The sequence below is a fragment of the Bufo bufo genome, chromosome 2, assembly GCF_905171765.1.
Source record: "Bufo bufo chromosome 2, aBufBuf1.1, whole genome shotgun sequence".
NCBI lineage: Eukaryota > Metazoa > Chordata > Amphibia > Anura > Bufonidae > Bufo > Bufo bufo.
The window spans coordinates 89851439-89873893 of record NC_053390.1 but is presented as its reverse complement, the minus strand read 5'-3'; the positions used below and the strand labels follow the sequence as shown (position 1 = coordinate 89873893).

The 22455-nt window shown below is 44.8% G+C and overlaps 1 protein-coding gene across 7 annotated transcripts in view; it reads left to right on the top strand.

The window, feature by feature from the left end:
- Positions 1–22455, top strand: part of PDE4D (phosphodiesterase 4D) — a 1065327-nt gene that overhangs the window by 966853 nt on the left and 76019 nt on the right. For 6 of the 7 annotated variants that reach the window (XM_040421313.1, XM_040421310.1, XM_040421314.1 and 3 more), the window contains one exon: positions 21610–21722. The exons of the other annotated variant lie outside the window; for it this stretch is intronic. In XM_040421313.1, coding sequence (XP_040277247.1) covers positions 21610–21722 — 113 coding nt within the window. The remainder of the gene's footprint in view (positions 1–21609; positions 21723–22455) is intronic. 7 annotated transcript variants of the gene reach the window in all.

The following is a 22455-nucleotide window of genomic DNA, read 5'->3' as shown; positions in this document are numbered from 1 at the left end:
CTGCTCAGGATTACTAGTTAACTAATTTCTAGGTTTATCAAGTTTCATGCATGTAATGTGTTTCTGATGACGACAGTGCTCCGACTGTACAGCGGACAAACTAAATTGATATGCAAAACATTTATCTACACTTCTTTTCCCGTAAAGCTCTGTTCACATTAGGTTTCAGCCTTCCGGCAAAGGAGTATTTCCGATTTATGCCTCTCATAGAAGGCTCCAGCATATTCCATATTTTAGGCATACATCGCCCATAGGACCTATTGTAAGAAGACATACAGTACAGACCAAAAGTTTGACACACCTTCTCATTCAAAGAGTTTTCTTTATTTTCATGACTATGAAGGCATCAAAACTATGAATTAACACATGTGGAATTATATACATAACAAACAAGTGTGAAACAACTGAACATATGTCATATTCTAGGTTCTTCAAAGTAGCCACCTTTTGCTTTGATTACTGCTTTGCACACTCTTGGCATTCTCTTGATGAGCTTCAAGAGGTAGTCCCCTGAAATGGTCTTCCAACAGTCTTGAAGGAGTTCCCAGAGATGCTTAGTACTTGTTGGCCCTTTTGCCTTCACTCTGCGGTCCAGCTCACCCCAAACCATCTCGATTGGGTTCAGGTCCGGTGACTGTGGAGGCCAGGTCATCTGGCGCAGCACCCCATCACTCTCCTTCATGGTCAAATAGCCCTTACTTTCAAAGTTTTCCCAATTTTTCGGCTGACTGACTGACCTTCATTTCTTAAAGTAATGATGGCCACTCGTTTTTCTTTACTTTTTAGCTGCTTTTTTCTTGCCATAATACAAATTCTAACAGTCTATTCAGTAGGACTATCAGCTGTGTATCCACCTGAATTCTCCTCAACGCAACTGATGGTCCCAACCCCATTTATAAGGCAAGAAATCCCACTTATTAAACCTGACAGGGCACACCTGTGAAGTGAAAACCATTTCAGGGGACTACCTCTTGAAGCTCATCAAGAGAATGCCAAGAGTGTGCAAAGCAGTAATCAAAGCAAAAGGTGGCTACTTTGAAGAACCTAGAATATGACATATTTTCAGTTGTTTCACACTTGTTTGTTATGTATATAATTCCACATGTGTTAATTCATAGTTTTGATGCCTTCAGTGTGAATCTACAATTTTCATAGTCATGAAAATAAAGAAAACTCTTTGAATGAGAAGGTGTGTCCAAACTTTTGGTCTGTACTGTATATCATATAGAATATATATTTTTACTGTATGCCTTTGCATGGAAGAGCTGAAGGATATCAAGGTTTTTTCTGTTGGATTTCATATGACCCAGACAGAAGAACTGAGGCATGTTCCATCAGACTCCATATGAAGCATTACTACTAGAGGTAAATGTATCTGTATGTATAGCACCTGATGGTGCATGTATGGCTGCAAACGATAGCTGCATTGCTCTGTACTAAGATGCCATATATCCTCTATGCACTGCCACACAAGCTCCATGTGCATGATAACTTAATTTGTCCGTACTGTTTTTGGTGGAAACAACATTCAGGCTTCTCTTACATGAAAGGGATGTGACAACAGTTTCTGACTTAGAGCTTCGTAGGTCCACCAGAGGAGATTATGCTGAGGGTTCCTTCCAAGTGGCAAGCAATGACTTCAAGGTCATCTCCAAATAAAAGTGTTGGACCTTTGGCACTCATTTTTGTGTCAGAGCCTGGACCAACCAGAGGATCCTCCTGTACTTTGGGGGAAGGAAGGGGGGGGGGGGGGGGTGAGTGTACTTTGGTGATAAGAGTATTCATTTTATTACCACCCTTTATTTCAGCATTTCACAGGCTGAATTAAACATTTATGGGATCACACCACTCTGCTTATCTGCTAATTTCTAGGTTAGGTGCACCATCTTGCTTCCCATCGCTTCCCATCGCCATCATCTTTATATACAGCTTACCTTCTTGACTGAATATTCCCTTGTGCACCTATCACGTTAATGACTGCACTGGACGCCATTGCTACACAATATACATCGGTTCCATAGAAACCTGTAGAATGACACTTGTTGCATAGCAACAGGATCCACTTCCACAGGCCTAGTCCAGGACTGTTCACAGATGGCTCATCAAGGGTTAATCATAAATAAGGACAAGTTCACAATTTCCATTTTGCTGCAGTTTTTTTATGTTTATAATTTGTACTACAATTTTTGGCCTTGTTTTGTTCTTTTATATTAATTTATTGTGTATTTCCCAGTCTTGTGCTGCACTAAAATGTCAAACTGTGAACCTAACCTATTGCATATGTGCGAAGAAAACTAAATAAGGACCACACAGGACTGATAAACATTAAGGGGGTAAATTATTAACCTGAAATACCCCTATATTAGGCGTATTTCAGGCGCACATTGCGGCGCAGCGTTTAGTTGCGCCGCAATCTGCAACTTTTTCCAGCTCACACCAGGTCTAAAAAAGTGGGCAGGGAAGGGGACGGGTCAGCAGGTCTGTCTCATTCATCATTTTCTATGCCTGGTTTAGGCGTTGAAAATGGTCTAAATGTAAGCCAGCTAGAAAACTGGCTTACATTTAGACTGGCGCCTCTACATAACTTTGCAATCCATCACAGGGCCGTTTTAGATGCCAGTCTTAATAAATGACCCCCTAAGTATACTGTTTACTCCTTGTTAGAAGACATAGTTAACATATAATTGCTGAGAACTTTCCAAACTTACAAAAAAAAAGTTAATTTGAGGCTTCAGTAAAAGTAGACTTTAGGCATCTTTATTTGGAGCTGCTCCATCGCACTCTTCTAGACAGGGGCCCATTTATTGCCCCAATTGCTCTGTTGATGTACAGTATTACAGGCTGGCAGTTCAGGGGGGTGTTACCTTTCTTGGGGGGTGAGTCCTTTATGCTGCAGATCTTTCCCTATCATACAGGGAGTATGCCGTTTCTCAGCGGATGTGCTTGGATAGCATTCCTATTCGCGGACCATTGGACATTCTTTGGAAATAAAATTTTCAGTGGTGCAGTGTCCTTGGAATACAGATGACACATTGAGGGCAAAAAATGGAAACACACAGACCAAACATGAATTCTTCATGGGCATGGAAATGTGAATGAGGCCTAACATTTTCCAATAATTGTACAGCTCCGTGTGTTAATGTGGTACCCTAAAATAGGCCCAGTCACTAGTTTAAATGTTCCATGTGAAATATTACATTACGCTCTCCAGTCCATACACATAAAATATGCTATATTCTATAAGCCCCTCATATTAGGCTAGTGATCCCCGATGGCTTTCTAGTTGTATACGTAAATGTAGGGTGACAGTGGTCTGACATCTCTCCACCTGCTTCCTTGTGACTGACTTCATACTGATTTCCTCATTCTGCTCGTCATCTCCTGGACATTTCACCACATATGTAATATATCAGAATAAGCTGCCAGACCAGCTGCTGTTTTCTTCTATGTGATCCAGGCAACGGGTGACTTGTGCGAAAAACAAGGCAAAGGGCTGCAAGTGTTTCCTTGGGCGCATCTAACCAACCACTCATCGAATGACTGACACCAAACGCTCATTCTGTACTGTTACTGGTGGCTGACATCACTCTCTTCATGGTCATGCCTCAGTGACACAGTGAAATCAACAGTAAACTTCTGATAATCTGTTACAAATACAAAAATAGCGCAATTTTCTGAATTTTAGAAGGGTTATCCAATAAGAATAAGAGGTTGTATTGACTGGCAAAAGAGCACATTTAGGGGTCTCTTTCTTGTCTGGGAAGCAATCATCAGAAGAAATAAAATGTCCGCCGTCCTACTAATACATACAAAACCTGTCCTAATCACACAGCAGGGCAAGTTACTTCACAACACTGAGCTAAAGAGCTGCCTCATCCTCATCTCTGCTCTACTTGTCAGGGATTATGATTCTGAATACAGATGATAAGATCTTCAGCTGAATCTCTGTAGCAATGGAGTTCATGAGGAGACATGAAATACAGAGAGGAGGTGGGGGATGTGGGTAATGAGCAGCAGCACTTGTATGCAGTCTCCATTACCACAGCCCCACATTACCACAGTCTGTCCTCTGTACTTCATAAGTATTTTCATTTTCTTAATTCCCGGAGAACCCCTTTAAGCTGCATCCAAGGCAAGTACCCTGAAAAGCTATCTGCAGATGGATATTTGGCTTGGCTATTTTCCCTTGTCCCAAGGCTTGTCAGACTTAGGGCTCATGCACACAAATGTATTTTCTTTCCATGTCCATTTCCATTTGTTTACGGACTGTATGCGGAACCATTCATTTGAATCTGTCCGCCCAAAAAAACTGAAGTTACTCAGTGTGCATTCAGTTTCCGTATGTCCTATTATTGTCCGCATCACGGACATGGATAGTACTGTTCTATTAGGGACCAGCTGTTCCGTTCTGCAAAATATGGAACGCACATGGACGTCATCTGTATTTTTTGGGGATCCGTTTTTTGGGGACCGCAAAATACATACGGTCGCGTGCATGAGCCCTTAGACTCATAGGGAAACCCTTCCAAACGGTGGTGCTGGCGAGACCTCTTTCCCATAGAGCTACCTCTGTGCATATTATTTTCCCATGAAACATTGCCTCTAAATCTCAACACACATCTGGTCTCCTTAAAAGGGTGTTCCGAGACTTTACTACTGACGACCATCCTCAGGATAGGACATCAGTATCTGATTGATGGGGGTCTGACACTCGGGACACCCCGCTGATCACCTGTTTAAGAAGACACCAGTGCTCGTAGTAGTGCCGCAGCCATCTCTCAGCTCACCAAGCACAGTACCGTACATTGTATAGTGGTTTTGCTTGGTATCGCAGCTCAGCCCCGTTCACTTCATGTGACCAGTAAATGTCCTGGACCAGGGGCGTAGCTAAAGGCTCATGGGCCCTGGTGCAAGGGTTCAGCTTGGGCCTCCCGTCCCTCAGTGCTTTGTGGCCAGGGAAGCACATAGCCTTTGTGCTGCCTGAGGAAAAAACTGAAATGGCACTACCACCCCCCCCCCCCCCCCATTCCAAATTCTTGACCTAACCTTGACTCCAGCCAGAGGTGTAACTTGACCAGCATACACTTTCTATAATACCAGTGTCTTCTTATGCGCCACAAGGGTCTTTGGGCCCCCTCAGTCTCCTGGGGCCGGTAGCGACATCTGAACCCCCTATTACTACACCCTTGGCCTGGACTAGGTTGCGAAAAGGCCCCAGCTCTCCTACAAGTGCAGATGCCTTCTCAAACATCTGATCGGCAGGGGTCCTGGGTGTTAGACCCCCACCGATCAGATACTGATGAGCTAATAGTAAAGTCTCTGAAAACCCCTTTAAGGAGAGCCAGGACCCCCCTCGCCAAAGTATTTTATGTACAGTAGATTTAAAGGTATATTAGCATGTTAGGATCTTATTGTATAATATATATATAGCATTATGATCAATGGGGGGTCTTGCGTTTGGAATTTGAGAACTAGGTCCCTTCAGTTTGTTTTACCTGCACCGGGTCCACCTGCCAGCCCGCCCCCACATAACACCCCCCACCCTAGTGCAGAGAACTTCAACACAGTTCAATTCAAAGTTGTAGCTCCCTGCACGGCTGGAAGGTAACAGCATCATTGTGCGGGGCAAATCTATGGAGCCACAGCGTGGACCCCCTGCCAGTCAGGAAGTCAATTATATACAGTAATCCTTCAAGATACAATGGCCTCAAGATGCAATATTTTCAACATACAATGGTCTTTTGTGACCCATCTTAAGTTGAAACCAGACTCAACATACAATGCCTCAGACCCAGATCCAACCAATCAAGGTCACTTCTCTGGTAAATATCTGTATTAGTTGCTAGTTAGCAGCTAGTCCTGATTTTAATATGCAAGGACTTGTTTTATCGGTCTTAGTTATCTGCTTATTTTTCTTAAATCTACATTTTCTCTCATCTTGGATGACATTTTGGGGCTTTGGAACCAATTACTCAAGTTACAATGGTTTCAACATACAATGGTCGTCCTGGAACCAATTAATATTGTAACTTGAGGGACCACTGTATTCTAATGACATATTCATATGACATGCCTTACCTTTCTATGGTGGGAATTATTGTAGTAATATTTTGGAGCGCATGATTTATATGACAGAGAACTGCTTCTAAAAGAGCTTGCAACCTAGTTTCAGAAAAGGTAACATAATCAGTAGTTTCTGATGACATTTTGTATTATTCACTGATTATATATGTGATCATTTGTAACAGTTGGGGCTGTCCTGCCAGTCTTCAGTCTTCTTCCATGCTCCACACCTCTCCATTGTAAGGTCTACTCTAGGACTTCTTCTGTATACTGTTATTGTTATGTTGTCAGGAGCACAGATTGCTTATGTATCTATTCCAACAAGACTCTGACCTGTATCAGCGCACCCATGAAACTCTATGAGGATCCATAAAAATACTCGAGTGACATCACCAACATCTGTTTTGCTGCTTGGATTCAAAGTGCCGTATTTGCGAAAAGGGTGGTATGGAGCCTGACTGACAATGCTCAGGCTTCATTCTTCTCTCTTCTGTGCAACATGTAAGCCTTTACATTCAATGGAGAGGATTAAAATAGTTTCTTTTTTTTCTATTCATACTTAGACGTTGAGTAATTCTGCATACCACATCCCAGGAAAGGAATGTTTTACATGCATAAATGCTATTCTGTCCCTTTAAATCTAGGATCGTTCTCTGTATCATAAATGTCTTTATTGTGTGGATGGAGAATGAGCCAAAAAGGGGTGGTCTGGTCCATTTTCAAATGTCCTATTGGACCCCTCTAATAGCCAGAGTGGAGAAGAGCAGCAAAGCCTGCTTCTCTGGCTGGATGACTGTGTGTTAGTCTCTGTTCACATCTACATTGATGCAAATGCCAGAAACAGTAGCGCAGCATGCAGCACAAATTCCCTTGTTAGGATGCTGAACACCAGGGCGAACCCGCTAATGGTCATTGGCTTCCACCCGGTGCCATTGGTGTCCATCATGTAAGAGCTCCAGCACTGTGTCAGTAATTGATTTCAATGCAGATTTAAGGCTGGGGCGACAGGCGACTGGCATGTGTCATATTACGACACCATGGGCAATTATTAGATGCGATGTCGCAATGTGACATCACAATTTTCATGTTGCGTGACGCGTCGCTCTGCTTCTTTTCCTTGCTGTTGGAGTATTCTGTTCATGTATTGATGGACTAAAGTGTGCTGTCCGCATCCGTGGTTCCGTTCCGCAGCTCCGCGGAAAAGATAGAGCATGTCCTATTCTTGCGGACAAGAATAGGCATTTTCTATTATGGTAGCGGCCATGTGCTGTCCGCAAATTTTGGAGCGCACATGGCCGGTACCCGTGTTTTGCAGATCCGCAAAGCACTACGGCCGGCTGAATGGGCCCTAAGGTGCATCGGATCCGGCAGGCATTGCTAGATACTGCCGTTCACTGCCAGACCCCATGTGATGGTTATTGTCCTTGTGAAACCCGCCACTCATACAGGAAAGTGGCCGGGTCCCATTATAGGCTAAGGGGTCCAGTGGTGAACGCCAGTGTCTGGCATGGTGCGGTAAACTCCATCTGCCAGATCAGGTTACCGTAGATGTGAATGTAGCCTAAGGCCTAGTTCACACGAATGTATGGCTTTTATAGTTTTTTGCGGTCCGTTTTTCACGGATCCGTTGTTCCGTTTTTGAGTTCCTCTGTGTTTCCGTTTCCTTACCGTTTTTCCGTATGCCATGTACAGTATACAGTAATTACATAGAAAAAATTGGGCTGGGCATAACATTTTCAATAGATGTTTCTGCAAAAACGGACCGGATACGGAAGACATACGGATGCATTTTTGTATGTGTTCCGTTTTTTTTTTGCGGACCCATTGACTTGAATGGAGCCACAGAACGTGATTTGGGGGCAATAATAGGACATGTTCTATCTTTCAATGGAACGGAAAAATGGAAATACGGAAACAGAATGCTTGGGCCTAGTTCACAGAAAAGTTTTTTTTGCGAGTGTGTGGGCCGTTTTTTTGTGTTCCATATACGGAACCATTCATTTCAATGGTTCCGCATTAAAAATGGAATGTGTTCCGTAAGCATTCCGTTTTCCATATTTCTGTTTTTCCTTTCAGTTGAAAGATAGAACATGTCCTATTATTGCCCGCAAATCACGTTCCGTGGCTCCATTCAAGTCAATGGGTCCGCAAAAAAAACGGAACACATACGGAAATGCATCCGTATGTCTTCCGTATCCGTTCCGTTTTTGCTGAACCATCTATTGAGAATGTTATGCCCAGCCCAATTTTTTCTATGTAATTACTGTATACTGTACATGGCATACGGAAAAACGGAACGGAAAGGAAATGGAAACCAAAAAAAATTAAACAACGGATCTGTGAAAAACGGACCGCAAAACACTGAAATAGCCATACGGTAGTGTGAAAGAGGCCTAAGTTTACTGTGTGTTTTCCCTTTGCTGGATGAAAATGCACCATAAACCAAGATATTTAGCAAAAACGGCAAACAAGCGAGTTTTCTGTCCGGATGTTATGTGTGGTGAGAACGCAGATCATCCAGACTGAATCCTGACCATTCATCTCAATGGATATGTGTACATGACCATTATTTTTCATGGATCATCTTTGCGCTCAGGAAAAAAAAAAAAATCGCAGCACGTTCTATATTTTGCGCTTTTCATGCAGCTCTGGCTCCATAGAAGTGAATGTGGTGTGTGTGAAAAACAGAAGACATCCGGAAGTAATGTGTTTTTGTGCATTTTTTCTTCACAAGCTTGAAAAACGCATCAAAACTGATTGTATCCGCTCAGAAAAAACGCACACACTGAACGCAGTCGCAGACAAAACTTATTGAACTTACATCTGTATTTTCCTGAACAGATCCGGCCACAATCCGTATCACTTATGTGAAAGAGGCCTTAGGGCTCATGCACACGGCTGTTGTGCGGCCGTTCCGAACATTGGGAACCGCATTTTGTGGCGGCCGGGACGGATCCAGACCCAGTCAACTTGAATAGGTCCGTAATCCCACCGCACCGCAAAAAAATAGAACATGTTTTTTTTTTTTTTTTGCGGTGCGGAGGCACGGCCAGAAACACCACGGAAGCACTCCATAGTGCTTCCGTGGGGTTCCGATCTGTGCTTCTATTTCACACCGCACCGCATCTCTGGGTTTGCGGACCAAGTCAAGTGAATGGGTCTGCATCCGTGATGCGGGGTGCACACGGCCGGTGCCCCGTGTATTGCGGAACCGCCGTATGCGGGCTGCCATATGGCCACGGCCGGGCAACGTCCATGTGCATGAGCCCTTATAGGCAGCACATCTCCCTGTGTAATCAGGGATGTGCTGCCAACAGTCCGCACTGACCCCATTCAGTTTGCATCGGTCTGTGCAGTCAGCATCCATCGGCGTTTGCACCACCTGATCGCACAGAAAAATGTTGACAACATCCTGCCCCAAGGTACATGACGATGAGCCGCTAGTAGCATAGCCTGCTGCTGTCACAAGGAAAACACTGCGCACATTTAATCGCATATACGCTGTATTCTTGGGGTGCACACACATACACGCAGTGTTTTATTTTGGCACCATGATAAGGCTACATGCACACGACCGTATGTGTTTTGCGGTTCAGTAAAAAAAACGGATGACTTTCCTTATGGCATCCGTTTTTTTTTGCGGATCCATTGTAATAATGCCTATCCTTGTTCGCAAACTAGAAAAAAATAGGACATGCACTATTTTTTTTGCGGAGCAACGGAACGGACATACTGATGCAGACACCACACGGTGTGCTGTCCGCGTTTTTTGCGGACCCATTGAAATGAATGGGTCCGCATCCTATCCGCAAAAAAAACGGAGCGGACAAGGAAACAAAATACGGTCGTGTGCATGAGGCCTAAGTCTAAGGGCCAGTTCACATAACAGAATCCGCATATTTTTTTGTGCTTCTTTTTTTTTAACCAATGGGAAAATGCACAAAAAACAGTTTTTTTCTGCTTTCTATTCATTTCTATGGGAGTTTCAGCGCTGATTCTGCCCCACGATAGGGCACCCTGCTTCTTTTTTCCACGTGTTAAAAAAATAAATAAGCAAGTACTGCTTTTCGAAATTAATGGGAGGCTGTTCTGAGGCTTTTTTGGAGCTGATTTTGAGGCAAAAAGGGCAGAAATCAGCGCCAAAAACTCCATGTGAATGGGCCCTTACAGATAACAAATTATGATCTACTGATAGGGTAGGTTGAGTGACAAGTTGGGAACACAGCTCTGCTTCATCTGGACATAGTACATACTAGGCCAATGGTTGAGCTTGAGACGCGTAGCGGAAACCGATGAGCTCCTTTATGGACGAAGACCAATATGAGCGAATGCATCCCCTACGGAATATCAAATATAATAAATCACATCAAATAATAAATCTATGTAACAAGTCTCTGAGATTTTCCACGTGTCTTATGATCTCTACTCTGTCACCGTCTATTTAAATAGCGCCTCAATTTGGTCTCATACATTATGCAAGTGTTTTTTATCCTGAGGTCAGTGTGTGATTATAGCCGGGACATGTCTTCTTGATATTTAAGAGGCGATGAGATCTATTTGTACCGCTTCACGTAGTCACATTATGACTTGCAAAATTAAACTTAGCATCTGGAAAGCATATTCCAGTTTTCTGATGTGTGGCTGAGTGGTCAACACCATGTTGTCTGCCGCACCTTTATTATAACATTACTGCTATGGGAAAGAGGTATCAGTACTGGGAAAATGGAGCTGTCCTCCATAGCAACCAATCAGATTCCAGCTTTCAATCTTCAGCAGCCCTATTTTCAATAAAAGCTGCAGCCTGATTGGTTGCTCTGGTGAACAGTAAAAAAAAGTAGGCCTAATGCCTATTGACATTTCTGCCACCCAGTTTAGGCCTATTGCACACGGACGTTTTTTTTCCCCGTTTACTGGCCGTTTTTTGCGTTCCGTATACGGTCCGTATACGGAACCATTCATTTCAATGGTTCCGCAAAAAAAACGGAATGTACTCCGTATGCATTCCGTTTCCGTATTTCCGTTTTTCCGTTCCGTTTTAACATAGAACATGTCCTATTATTGCCCGCAAATCACAGTCCGTGGCTCCATTCAAGTCAATGGGTCCGCAAAAAAACGGAACACATACGGAAATGCATCCGTATGTCTTCCGTTTCCGTTCCGTTTTTTGCTGAACCATCTATTGAAAATGTTATGCCCAGCCCAATTTTATCTATGTAATTACTGTATACTGTATATGCCATACGGAAAAACGGAACGGAAAAACGGAACAGAAACGGAAACACAACGGAAACAAAAAACGGAACAACGGATCCGTGAAAAACGGATCTCAAAACACTGAAAAAGCCATACGGTCGTGTGCAATAGGCCTTACAATGTGCTGTTCTATGGTCCATTACTACTAGTAGTCCTGGCCCCTGACATGCCCCTGTCGCGCCCAACTGGCGGACACGGTGCAAAGCCAGCTGTGTGACACAATATTATCGCACGGCCAGACAGAACAGGGTACTCGCGACTCTTTATGTCCAAAAGGGTCGCAAGTTCCTTAGTAAATGTGCCCCTTTATGTGGTGTATTTTCTGGAGGATTTTTCTGCCACGTGTGAAGGCAGCCTTAGGGCTCATGCACACGAATGTATTTTCTTTCAATGTCTGTTCCGTTTTTTCACGGACCGTTCATTTCAATGGGTCTGCAAAATAAACGGAAGTTACTCCGTGTGCATTCCGTTTCCGTATGTGCGTATTTCCGTTCCGCAAAAAAATAGAACATGTCCTATTATTGTCCGCATTACGGACAAGGATAAGACTGTTCTATTAGGAGGCAGCTGTTTCGTTCCGCAAATTACGGAATGCACACGGACGTCATCTGTATTTTTTGCGGATCCGTTTTTTGCGGACGGCAAATTACATACGGTCGTGTGCATGAGACCTTAAAGGGGTTCTGCACTTTCATTTAACTGATGATCTATCCTCTGGATAGATCGTCAGCTTATGATCGGCGGGGGTCATTGGGCTGGCCGTCCGGAGGTAAACAGTGAAAAGGCTGCGGCGCTGCTGGAGCGCCGCTGCCTTCTCAAACAGCTGATCGGCGGGGGTCCCGGGTGTCGGACCCCCGCCGATCATAAGCTGACGATCTATCCAGAGGATAGATCATCAGTTAAATGAAAGTGCAGAACCCCTTTAATGGCACTGAGCTGGAGTACCGCACCCAACCAGTGGACAGCTGTGTCGCTGTTTTTGGAAGATAGCAGCCGTATTTTTCTTATCCTGGACAACCCCTTTAAATCTATCTGTTTATAGGACAGCTGGGTGAGAACTAAAACAGTTGCCATTACAGCTCCTCGGTAGGATGCAACCCAACTTTCTTGGACCTCTATATGGTAAATCACGATTTACCACAGTTTGTGCTAGACTCTGTGGGGACCTTCCGCATGGGATTTTCCAGTCTTCTGAAGTGGTGTTTTCCACTAGCACTATTTTCAAGACCTCTGAATGCTGTCCCTGAATGTGTGCTCGTGTATGTTAGCTTGCCAAACTCACAGCTTTGACACCTATTAGGGTTGTACAGGATATCAGCCTGGATATAGATTGGCTCTCCTTGGCGGCAATACCCCATGAAAAAATAATATGCCAAGAGCTATCTCCCAGGCAAAGAGAATCTGCTCGCTAGCGCCATCTTTTGGAAGTGGCTCTCTATGAGTGAAAGGGCTTGTTCACACGACCGTTGCCCCTCCGTTGCCGTATTGCGGAATGAGTCCGCAAATATGAAGATGCTGTGTGAAACGGAACGGAAGTACAGAACGGAACTCCACGGAAGCACTACGGAGTGCTTTCTGGGGTTCCGTTCCGTGCCTCCGCACCACAAAAAGATAGAACTTGCTCTATCTTTTTGCAGAAACGGACGGATCGCGGACACATTCAAGTGAATGGGTCCGCGATCCGCATGCGGCTGCCCCACGGTCGGTGCCCGTGCATTGCGGACCGCAATTTGCGGTCCACAGCATGGGCACGGGCAGCACACGGTCATGTGAACAAGCCCAAAGTCTGACTTTAAAAGGCCTTGGGACATGACAAGGGAAAAGAGATATTTGGTTTAGGTGTTTTCACTTCATGTCCCAAGGCTTTCTAAAAAGTCAGGCTTTGACTCATAGGGAGCCACTTCCAAAAGATGGCAGTTCTCTTTGCCTTGGACATACATTTTTGCATAGCCTCTGGATATCAATGGCAATCTTTCTGTTCACTCACAGCAAGCATAGATCTTGAAAATGGTGAAGAAGAGTATCTTGCATTTTTAACTATACTAAGTAAGCCGCTTGGTCATTTATTATTATCTATGCCAGTTTGGCACTTTGCCAAGTGCTGGTTTGTTTGACTTTTTAGCTTTCTCCAATTAAAAATAAAAGTGGTCGGGAGGAGGTGACACCATGTACGTTATACCATAAGTCAAGCTTCTGGCGCACGGAAAGCACAATTTATTAAGAGGCGTGCACCTATTAAAATATTGGCCGGATCTTCCTCCAGTAGTGTTTTTACCTAGGGTACGACCATATGGCGCGGTCGTGACATGGTTGCTACGTGGCAACGTTGCAGTCAAGTACTACGTGGCCTTACAGGCTGCAGTGGGTTCTAGTTAAACTATTGAGTAGTCAGTCTGCACGGCACCCACAGACTGACTAAGCAATGCGGACTCATTCGTTTAATTATGACCCCCTGCAGCCTGTATGGCCGCACTGTTCTTGACCACAGCTGCATCGCAGACGCGATTTGATTGCGCCGTATGGTGGTATCCTAAGGCCTAGTTCACACGAACGTATGGCTTTTATAGTTTTTTGCGGTCCGTTTTTCACGGATCCGTTGTTCTGTTTTTGAGTTCCGTTGTGTTCCTGTTTCCTTTCCGTTTTTCCGTTCCGTTTTTCCGTATGCCATGTACAGTATACAGTAATTACATAGAAAAAAATTGGGCTGGGCATAACATTTTCAATAGATGGTTCAGCAAAAACGGAACGGATACGGAAGACATCCGGATGCATTTCCGTATGTGTTCCGTTTTTTTTGAGAACCCATTGACTTGAATGGAGCCACGGAACGTGATTTGCAGCCAAATATAGGACATGTTCTATCTTTCAACGGAACGGAAAAAACGGAAATCCGGAAACGGAATGCATTCGGAACACATTTCGTTTTCAATGCGGAGCCATTGAAATTAATGGTTCCGTATACGGACCACAAAAAAACGGCCCGTACACTCGCAAAAAAAACGTTTGTGTGAACTAGGCCTAAGGCCTCTTTCACACGGCCGCTGTGCTCCCGTGGCCGTATTGCGGGCCGCATTCCGCATCACGGAGGCGGACCCATTCGCTTGAATGGGTCCGCAAATCTAGAGATGTAGTGCGGAACGGAAGCACGGAACCCCACGGAAGTACTACGGAGTACTTTCGTGGGGTTACCATCTGTGCTTTTGTTTTGCAAAAAAATAGAACTTGTTCTATCTTTTTGCGGAACGGACGGATCACGGACCCATTCAAATTGAATGGGTCTGGATCCGTCCCGGCCGCCGCACAGACGTTGCCCGTGCATTTGCGGTCCCCAATGCGCGGAACAGAACCAATACGTTCATGTGCAAGAGGCCCCCAGTGTGCGCATAGGACGCCAGCCCGGTGGCACCATACCGCACAGCCTGCAGCCTCACTCTGTTCTTTCTTTTCAGCGCAGCCAAAAACTTGGAAAAGCTCAGACGCAGAATCATTTCTTGAGTAAAGTTGTATTTCTAGGAGTTTTCTAAGAACAACATAAATGAGTTTAGAAAGTGAATGTGCAGCTTTGTAAACAGAGAATAAGTGGCTGCGTCCCTTGTAACCTATTGTACCGCTTCTTCCCGACAACCACCCTGATTGAGTCATCGGCAGGAAATCTCCATATAATTGTTATGGAAATCACAGTGTGTACATCGAGCCGCCCGTACGTCGTGTATTGGAGTCATTTTTTACTCACAAATGTTATGAAGAGACGTAGGTGAGCGTGTACCTGAATAGTATTACAGCTTGTAAAAAGGGGGACGCTAAGTCAATTTTGGAAATGGCACCTAAATGTTCTATAGCGCAGCCCCTGCACGTCAGGAATAGACAAGAATATGACGTGATGCACTGAATGTACCCGTTTACTCCTGGGGAGTGGGATAATATATTCACATTGCAGTTGTAGAAGGCATTCAAGGCACTGATGAGGCCTCCGCTTACAACGTCCTCCTCTTACCAAGATCTGACCCCCAATGATTATGGGTTCATTACCCCTTTAGGCCTCATGCACACGCGTGTCCGTATTGTGGTCCGCAGATCATGGACATCTTCGAATTTAGACAGCACACAGATGACATCCTTGTGCTGTCCGGTTTTTTTTTTTGGGGGGGGGGGCGGACCCATAGAAATGAATGGATCCACGTGCAATCTGCGGATCAGACACCGATACCAAATACAGTTGTGTGCATGAGGCCTTTACATGAGAGACGCTTCCAAAACGGATTTTGGTATGAGATACAGTATTAGGCTACGTGCACACGACCGTATGTGTTTTGCGGATGCGCAAAAAAAAGGATGACAGTCCGTATGGCATCCGTTTTTTTGGCGGATCAGTTTTTTTTGCGGATCCATTGTAATAATGCCTATCCTTGTCCGCAAACTAGAAAAAAATAGGACATGCACTATTTTTTTTGCGGAGCAACGGAACGGACATACTGATGCGGATAGCACACGATGTGCTGTCCGCATTTTTTGCGGACCCATTGAAATGAATGGGTCCGCATTATGTCCGCAAAAAAAAACGGAACGGACACGGAAACAAAATACGGCCGTGTGCATGAGGCCTTAGTGAAGCCATTCAGATGGACATAGACTTGGACGGACACGTCTGGAACACCACTAATAGGGCATAGGGGCAGAGGAAGTCCTGGGACAACAGGACTGACCCCCCCTCAAAGGGCTCCTCTCCGAGTAGTCAGTTGGGTTGGGGACAGTTCTGTTGCCTCCATATCGTCCTCCACAGTCCCAAATTGTATTTTAGATACTGTATAGTCATTTAAAAAAATTGGTTAGGCTGGGTTCACACCTGACTAATCAGCTGTAGATTTTCTGCAGTAGAAAATCTGCAGCAGAAAAACCGCACCAAGGGGCGCATGCGCTGCAATGAAATCCGTAGTATAAATTGATATGCTACAGATTTAACATCCGCACCACAGGTCACTTTCTGCTGCAGATGTTTTCTGCCACGTGTGGCTGAGAATCTCTGAAAGTTCATTCACTTCTGCACGAAAATCTCCAACAGCAGATCCACAGCCTCATGATGGTCATAAGCAGCGATGCTTCTTCTTTGGAGACCAAGGCCTGATATGCACAACCATATTACAGCTGTACTCTACCTCTGCATTTCCCCTACTTAATATGGTGGCATGCTCAAAGTTTTTTTTTATGCTGGATGAATCCTCCAGGAAAAAACCCTAAAAAACTTCATGCCATGTTCCATCGCAGCGCCCAATGGAGCATCATAAGGGTATATTCACACGTGTAGGCTTTGATCAGGTTTTGAAGCTAATACCTGGAGTGCAAAGGAGGAGGAGTGTTGTCTTTTATACTTTTTTCTCTTTTTGTGATCTATACCTGATGTTGACTTCAGAAACTCCCTGATGAAAATCTGCATACAGCCATAGGCCACTTTCACACGGTAAATATTTGCCCCTTATTTTCCATCAGTATTTATAAGCCAAAACCAGGAGTGGAACCTAAGGAATAAAGGTATCCTGGGAATATGTGTGCCTCTTGTGTTTTGGACCGGTTCCTGGTTGTGGCTAACAAATACTGGTGCAAAATACTGACGGTGTGAAGATGGCCCCGAGTGACAGTGGCCTCTATGTGCTGCCATATGGCATCCTGTGGTGTGCAGGAGGCCTCTTTCCATGAATCTCTTCATATAGTCATCATAATTATTATTAGTAGAATTATTAGAGATGATTATTCTGAAATTTGTTCACACTTCGTTTGTTGGTTCAAGGTGAATTGCGTTATGGATCCGTTACCACGGAACATAACGCAATTCTATGACGGAATGCATAACGGAATGCCTTTAGAGGTATTCCGTTATTCCTTCCGTCATAATGCAAGTCTATGGGCTGCAAAGCGGATCCGTCCCGTTTCCGTTATGCAGGGGAGTCCTCTCGGGACGGATCCATTTTGCAGCCCATAGACATGTATTATGACGGAATGAATAACGGAATACCTCTAAAGGCGTTCCGTCATAGAATAATGAAAATATGAAATTCGCTCATCTCTAATTATTATCATTACTATTAATATTTATAAAAGTATTATTTTTATTTTATTAAATAATGAGCGTTGGAGGTCATCCCCCTGGAACTACACATCCAAGCATGCCTTTCTTCAGGAGCCCAGCTAGGGGAGGTATTTGGTCATGGTCCCCAGTTTCTGTGTTCCACGTGGGGCACCAAGCCACAGGGGTAGGGTAACCAAATAAGCATTTGCCCTGGTAGAAGCTACGTATTATTTTTCCACATCCGATACGCATTTTTTGCGGATTGGATGCAGACCCATTCATTTCAATGGAGCTAATACAACGCCACGCTGCGGATCCATATTTTGCGGATGCGCAGTTTGTGGACTGCAAAATAAATATGGTGGTGTGCATGAGGCCTTACTATATGGTTGAATATGTAAAGCAGATGTCATGACCCTGTACAGTTATATACAGCACCATAAAGTGAATAGGGTCCGTAATCATGCCTACGCCATTTCTATCTACAGTGTATATGTCTACCTTTGTCCTTGTGAAATGTAGAACACGTGTTACGTGCTCTATACGGTGTGCATTGAAAATGTGTCTCTCCCCTTCATATACATAGCGTAACTGTAGGACGGTGTGCTGTCTGCATCTTTTGCAGCCCTATTGAATTGAATGGGTCCGCGACCTGTTCCACAAAATTGCGGAAGGGATGCTGACCCATAGATATGGGCATCTGAATGAGCCCTAAGGTTCCGCTGGGTCGGTTAACAGCTCCGTTAGCTAGATAGTGGGCACCCGTATTGGTACATTTACCCTATGGTACAATGGGGCACATGTAATGCATTATCATATAGGCACATAAATGGATGAGAAAGGACAGCCTGCGTGGTGGCAGCGGTGTCACTATGGGGGCTGCACTGGGGTCCTGGTGTCAGCATCATTGTTGAAAAATTAAAAAGGTCTAAAACTTTCTTATACATTTTACTGTTCAGTTTGTCATCATTTTCAAGATCTTTTCTTTCTGTCAGTGAATGAACTTCCTTCTAGATGTTTAATACAGTGGGGGAGATTTACAGGTTCACATCACCATTTCATTTTCCATTCTTCTGATCCGTCAGAAGAGCAGAAAAAAAAACGGCTCCTGTAAAAAAAAATATAAAGATTCTGAGTAAAAAAAAAAGCCCTAGGAACTGCTTGTGTTTGTTTTTCCATGCCACATACAGTTTTTATGGTTAGAAAAACACCAATAAAACCACAAAAGTGCAGTAAAACTAAAAATGTGTGAACCCAGCCTTAGGCCTCTTTCACACGACCACATGGCTTTTTCAGTATTTTGTGGACCGTTTTCACGGATCCGTTGTTACGTTTTTTGTTTCTGTTCCATTTCTCCGTTCCGTTTTTCTATATGGCATATACAGTATACAGTAATTACATAGAAAAAATTGGGCTGGGCATAAAATTTTCAATGGATGGTTTCGCAAAAACGGAACGCATACGGAAGACATACGGAGTATGTGCTTGTTTTTTTTTTGCGGACCCGTTGACTTGAATGGAGCCACGGAACGTGATTTGCGGGCAATAATAGGACATGTTCTATCTTTCAACAGAACGGAAATACGGAAACGGAATGCATACGGACTACATTCCATTTTTTTTTTACGGAACCATTAAAATAAATGGTTCCGTATACAGATCGTATACGGAACGCCAAAAAACGGCCCGCAAACGAAAAAAAAAATGGTCGTGTGAAAGAGACCTTAGGCTACAAAAATCTGCATGTGTTACGTGCGGTTTTTGGTGCAGATTTACTGTGGACCTCACCCTTGCATTGCTAAAGGGGGAAATCCGCACAAAAGAACTGGACAAACAATTGACACGCTGTGGATTTCAAACTCTGCACGTCGGGTCAGTTTCCGCACGGAACAAAAAAAATGCAAAGTGTACTTAAGATTTGTGAAATGTCATACACTTTTCCGGTACTGTATTATGCTGCGGTTTTCATGCGTTTAATCCGCAACGTGTGCAGGTAGTCTTACAGTTCCCTGCATAGTGACTGGATGGGAGCAAATCCAATAATATGCTGCACCATCATCACGGGTATGAATACTGTAGGAATACTCTTTTATAGGGGTTCTGCAGTTATTTTAAACTGATGATCTTTCCTCTGGATAGATCATCAGCATCTGGTCGGCGGGGGTCCGACACCCGGGACCCCCGCCGATTACCCGTTTGAGAAGGCAGTGGCGCTGGCAGTAGCACCGCGGCCTTCTCGCTGTTTACCGCAGGCCCAGTGACGTCACCACTAGTATCGCTGGCCTGGGCGGGGCTAAGCTCTGTTTACTTGAATGGAGTTTAGCCCAGGCCAGTGATACTAGTGGTGACGTCACTGGGCCTGCGGTAAACAGCGAGAAGGCCGTGGCGCTACTGCCAGCGCCTCTGCCTTCTCAAATAGCTGATCGGCAGGGGTTCCGAGTCTCGGACCCCCGCCGATCAGATGCTGATGATCTATCCAGAGGAAAGATCATCAGTTTAAAATAACTGCAGAACCCCTTTAAGCCTCAGGGAGCAAATCATTCACTGACAGCAAGCAAAGATTGTTAAAATGGTGAGGAATGGAAACACACAATACAGAAAATCCCTTTAAGGCCTCTTTCACACGACTGTTTTTTTTTTCCCGTTTACAGGCCGTTTTTTGCGTTCCGTATACGGAACCATTCATTTCAATGGTTCCGCAAAAAAACCCGAATGTACTCTGTATGCATTCCATTTCCGTGTTTCCGTTTTTCTGTTGAAAGATAGAACATGTCCTATTATTGCCCGCAAATCACGTTCCGTGGCTCCAATCAAGTCAGTGGGTCCGCAAAAAAAAAAGGGAACACATACGGAAATGCATCCGTATGTCTTCCGTATCTGTTCCGGTTCTGCGGAACCATCTATTGAAAATATGATGCCCAGCCCAATTTTTTCTATGTAATTACTGTATACTGTATATGCCATACAGAAAAACAGAGCGGAGAAACGGAACAGAAACACAACGGAAACAAGAAAAACGGAACAACGGATCCGTGAAAAACGGACCGCAAAACACTGAAAAAGCCTTATGGTCGTGTGAAAGAGGCCCAAGGGCTCATGCACACAAAGGTATTTTCTTTCTGTCTTTCTGTGTTTGTTCAGTTTTTTTTTTGCGGACCATATGCGGAATCATTCATTTCAGTGGGTCCCCAAAAAAACGGAAACGTGTGCATGTCCGTTCTGCAAAAAAATAAAATAAAATAGAACGTGTCCTATTATTGTCCGCATTCCGGACAAGGATAGGACTGTTCTATTAGGGGCCAGCTGTTCTGTCCCACAAAATACGGAATGCACACGGACGTCATCCGTATTTTTTTGCGGATTCGTGTTTTGCACACTGCAAAATACACCCGGTTGTGTGCATGAGCCCTACTTGACATGGTGCAGCCTGTGAGCATTGTGTGCCTCCCATTCTTCTCCTTCTGTGCTCCATTGCCCCATGTTGAGGCTGGGCTGTGACAGTCTGGTGTGAGATCAGTGTGCACACCCCCAGCAGCAGCCTCCCTCCCTCAGTGTGTGACCTGCTCTCTGCAGTCAGCGCCCGGATCCAGCTGTCAGCTCCACTCCAGGATTTCCCTCCCTCCCCCATATACTCAGTGCAGCTTTTGGTTTTGGTTCAAAGAAAGCGACAAGGCTCCCCTTAGCTGGATGATGATGGTGATGATGAGGATGCCACACTGAAGTCTGGGCAATCTGAAGGCACAGCAGCCTTGGGCATGGACTCCCTCATTCCTATAATGGATGGCATTGCAGAGGACAGCACAGGAGACATCCCCATTAGTCCTGCCAGCAGATGCATGGTGTAGTCAGCAGCCCTGGCACTGCAGGCAGGACAAGGGATCCTCAGAAAGGAGCACATTGGCATTTTTTGACTCTTGCTTGGAAGCTAAGCCCTCTGCAGGGGTCCTGCCACAGGGTGTATGCCAGGCTTCTATTGCTAATGGGATTTCTTGCTGCAAGCTGGGACGGCGATCCTCCTCACCCCCAGGCAGGGCTGCATTCACAGGGCACTTGTCAGTGACTGGCACTTTTTTCTTTCCAGAGTGTCTTGTGTAACAGTATGAAGGATCCCTCATGTATGAGCACTGGTCATGCGAGCATGGCAGTGTATGGCACAATGGACCCTCTGGAGTTTGATGTTAGCCCAGTGAAACGCTTGAAAACTCAGTATCCTTTCCCCTATCTCTTCGCAGAGGAGGCCTATCAAAAACTGGCCAGTGAGACCCTGGAGGAGCTGGACTGGTGCTTGGACCAGCTGGAAACCTTACAAACCAGGCACTCTGTCAGTGAGATGGCCTCAAACAAGGTAAGACCACTATTTGTTCTATAGATCAAGGGGAGGGTTGTTGCAGATGCTTCTTACTCTTTGCTATGTCAAGTGATTGCAGCGGTGCAAGGGTTAATCATGCCCGACGGCGAATGCATTGCAGGGCTGCCTGTGAAGGGTTAATTGCCTCCTTGTCGTTTGGTGGCAGAGGTTGTGGTGACGCTTGTTTGGGGTTAGGGCTGCAGGGCATCTTTCTGATCTATGGCTGCTATGACCGCTATGCCGCCTCCAGATGCATTCTGCATTGTAGCGTAAACTATGTGTTCATGCACAGTTCACGCCAGGTTCACCCTAGGGGTGTCATCTCTAAGGGCCGAAAGTTTTTTTATATATATATATATATATTTTTTTTTTAACATGCCAATGGAACGGTGCCCGCCGCACTGTTCCCATCATGTCGGAGCTGTTACTATGACTCATGCAGCTGGTTCTGCGTCCCGTCAAAGAAGCGTGATGTGTGTTTATCACGATGAACATGGATGCTCACTTCACGGATGGTCCCTATAGTTGGTGTCCAGTGGCATGGCGAAGGACTTGCAGTGGACAAGACCGTCTGTAGGGCTTTGCTTTGTATCTTATCATGCTATTGATATTGATGTATCGTCCGGTGTCACCTATAAGTATTGTACAGGGTGGGCGATATTATATAGTGGGTTACTGTGCATGTATAATGTATGGCGCTATGTACACTGCATGCCGAAATATTACACTC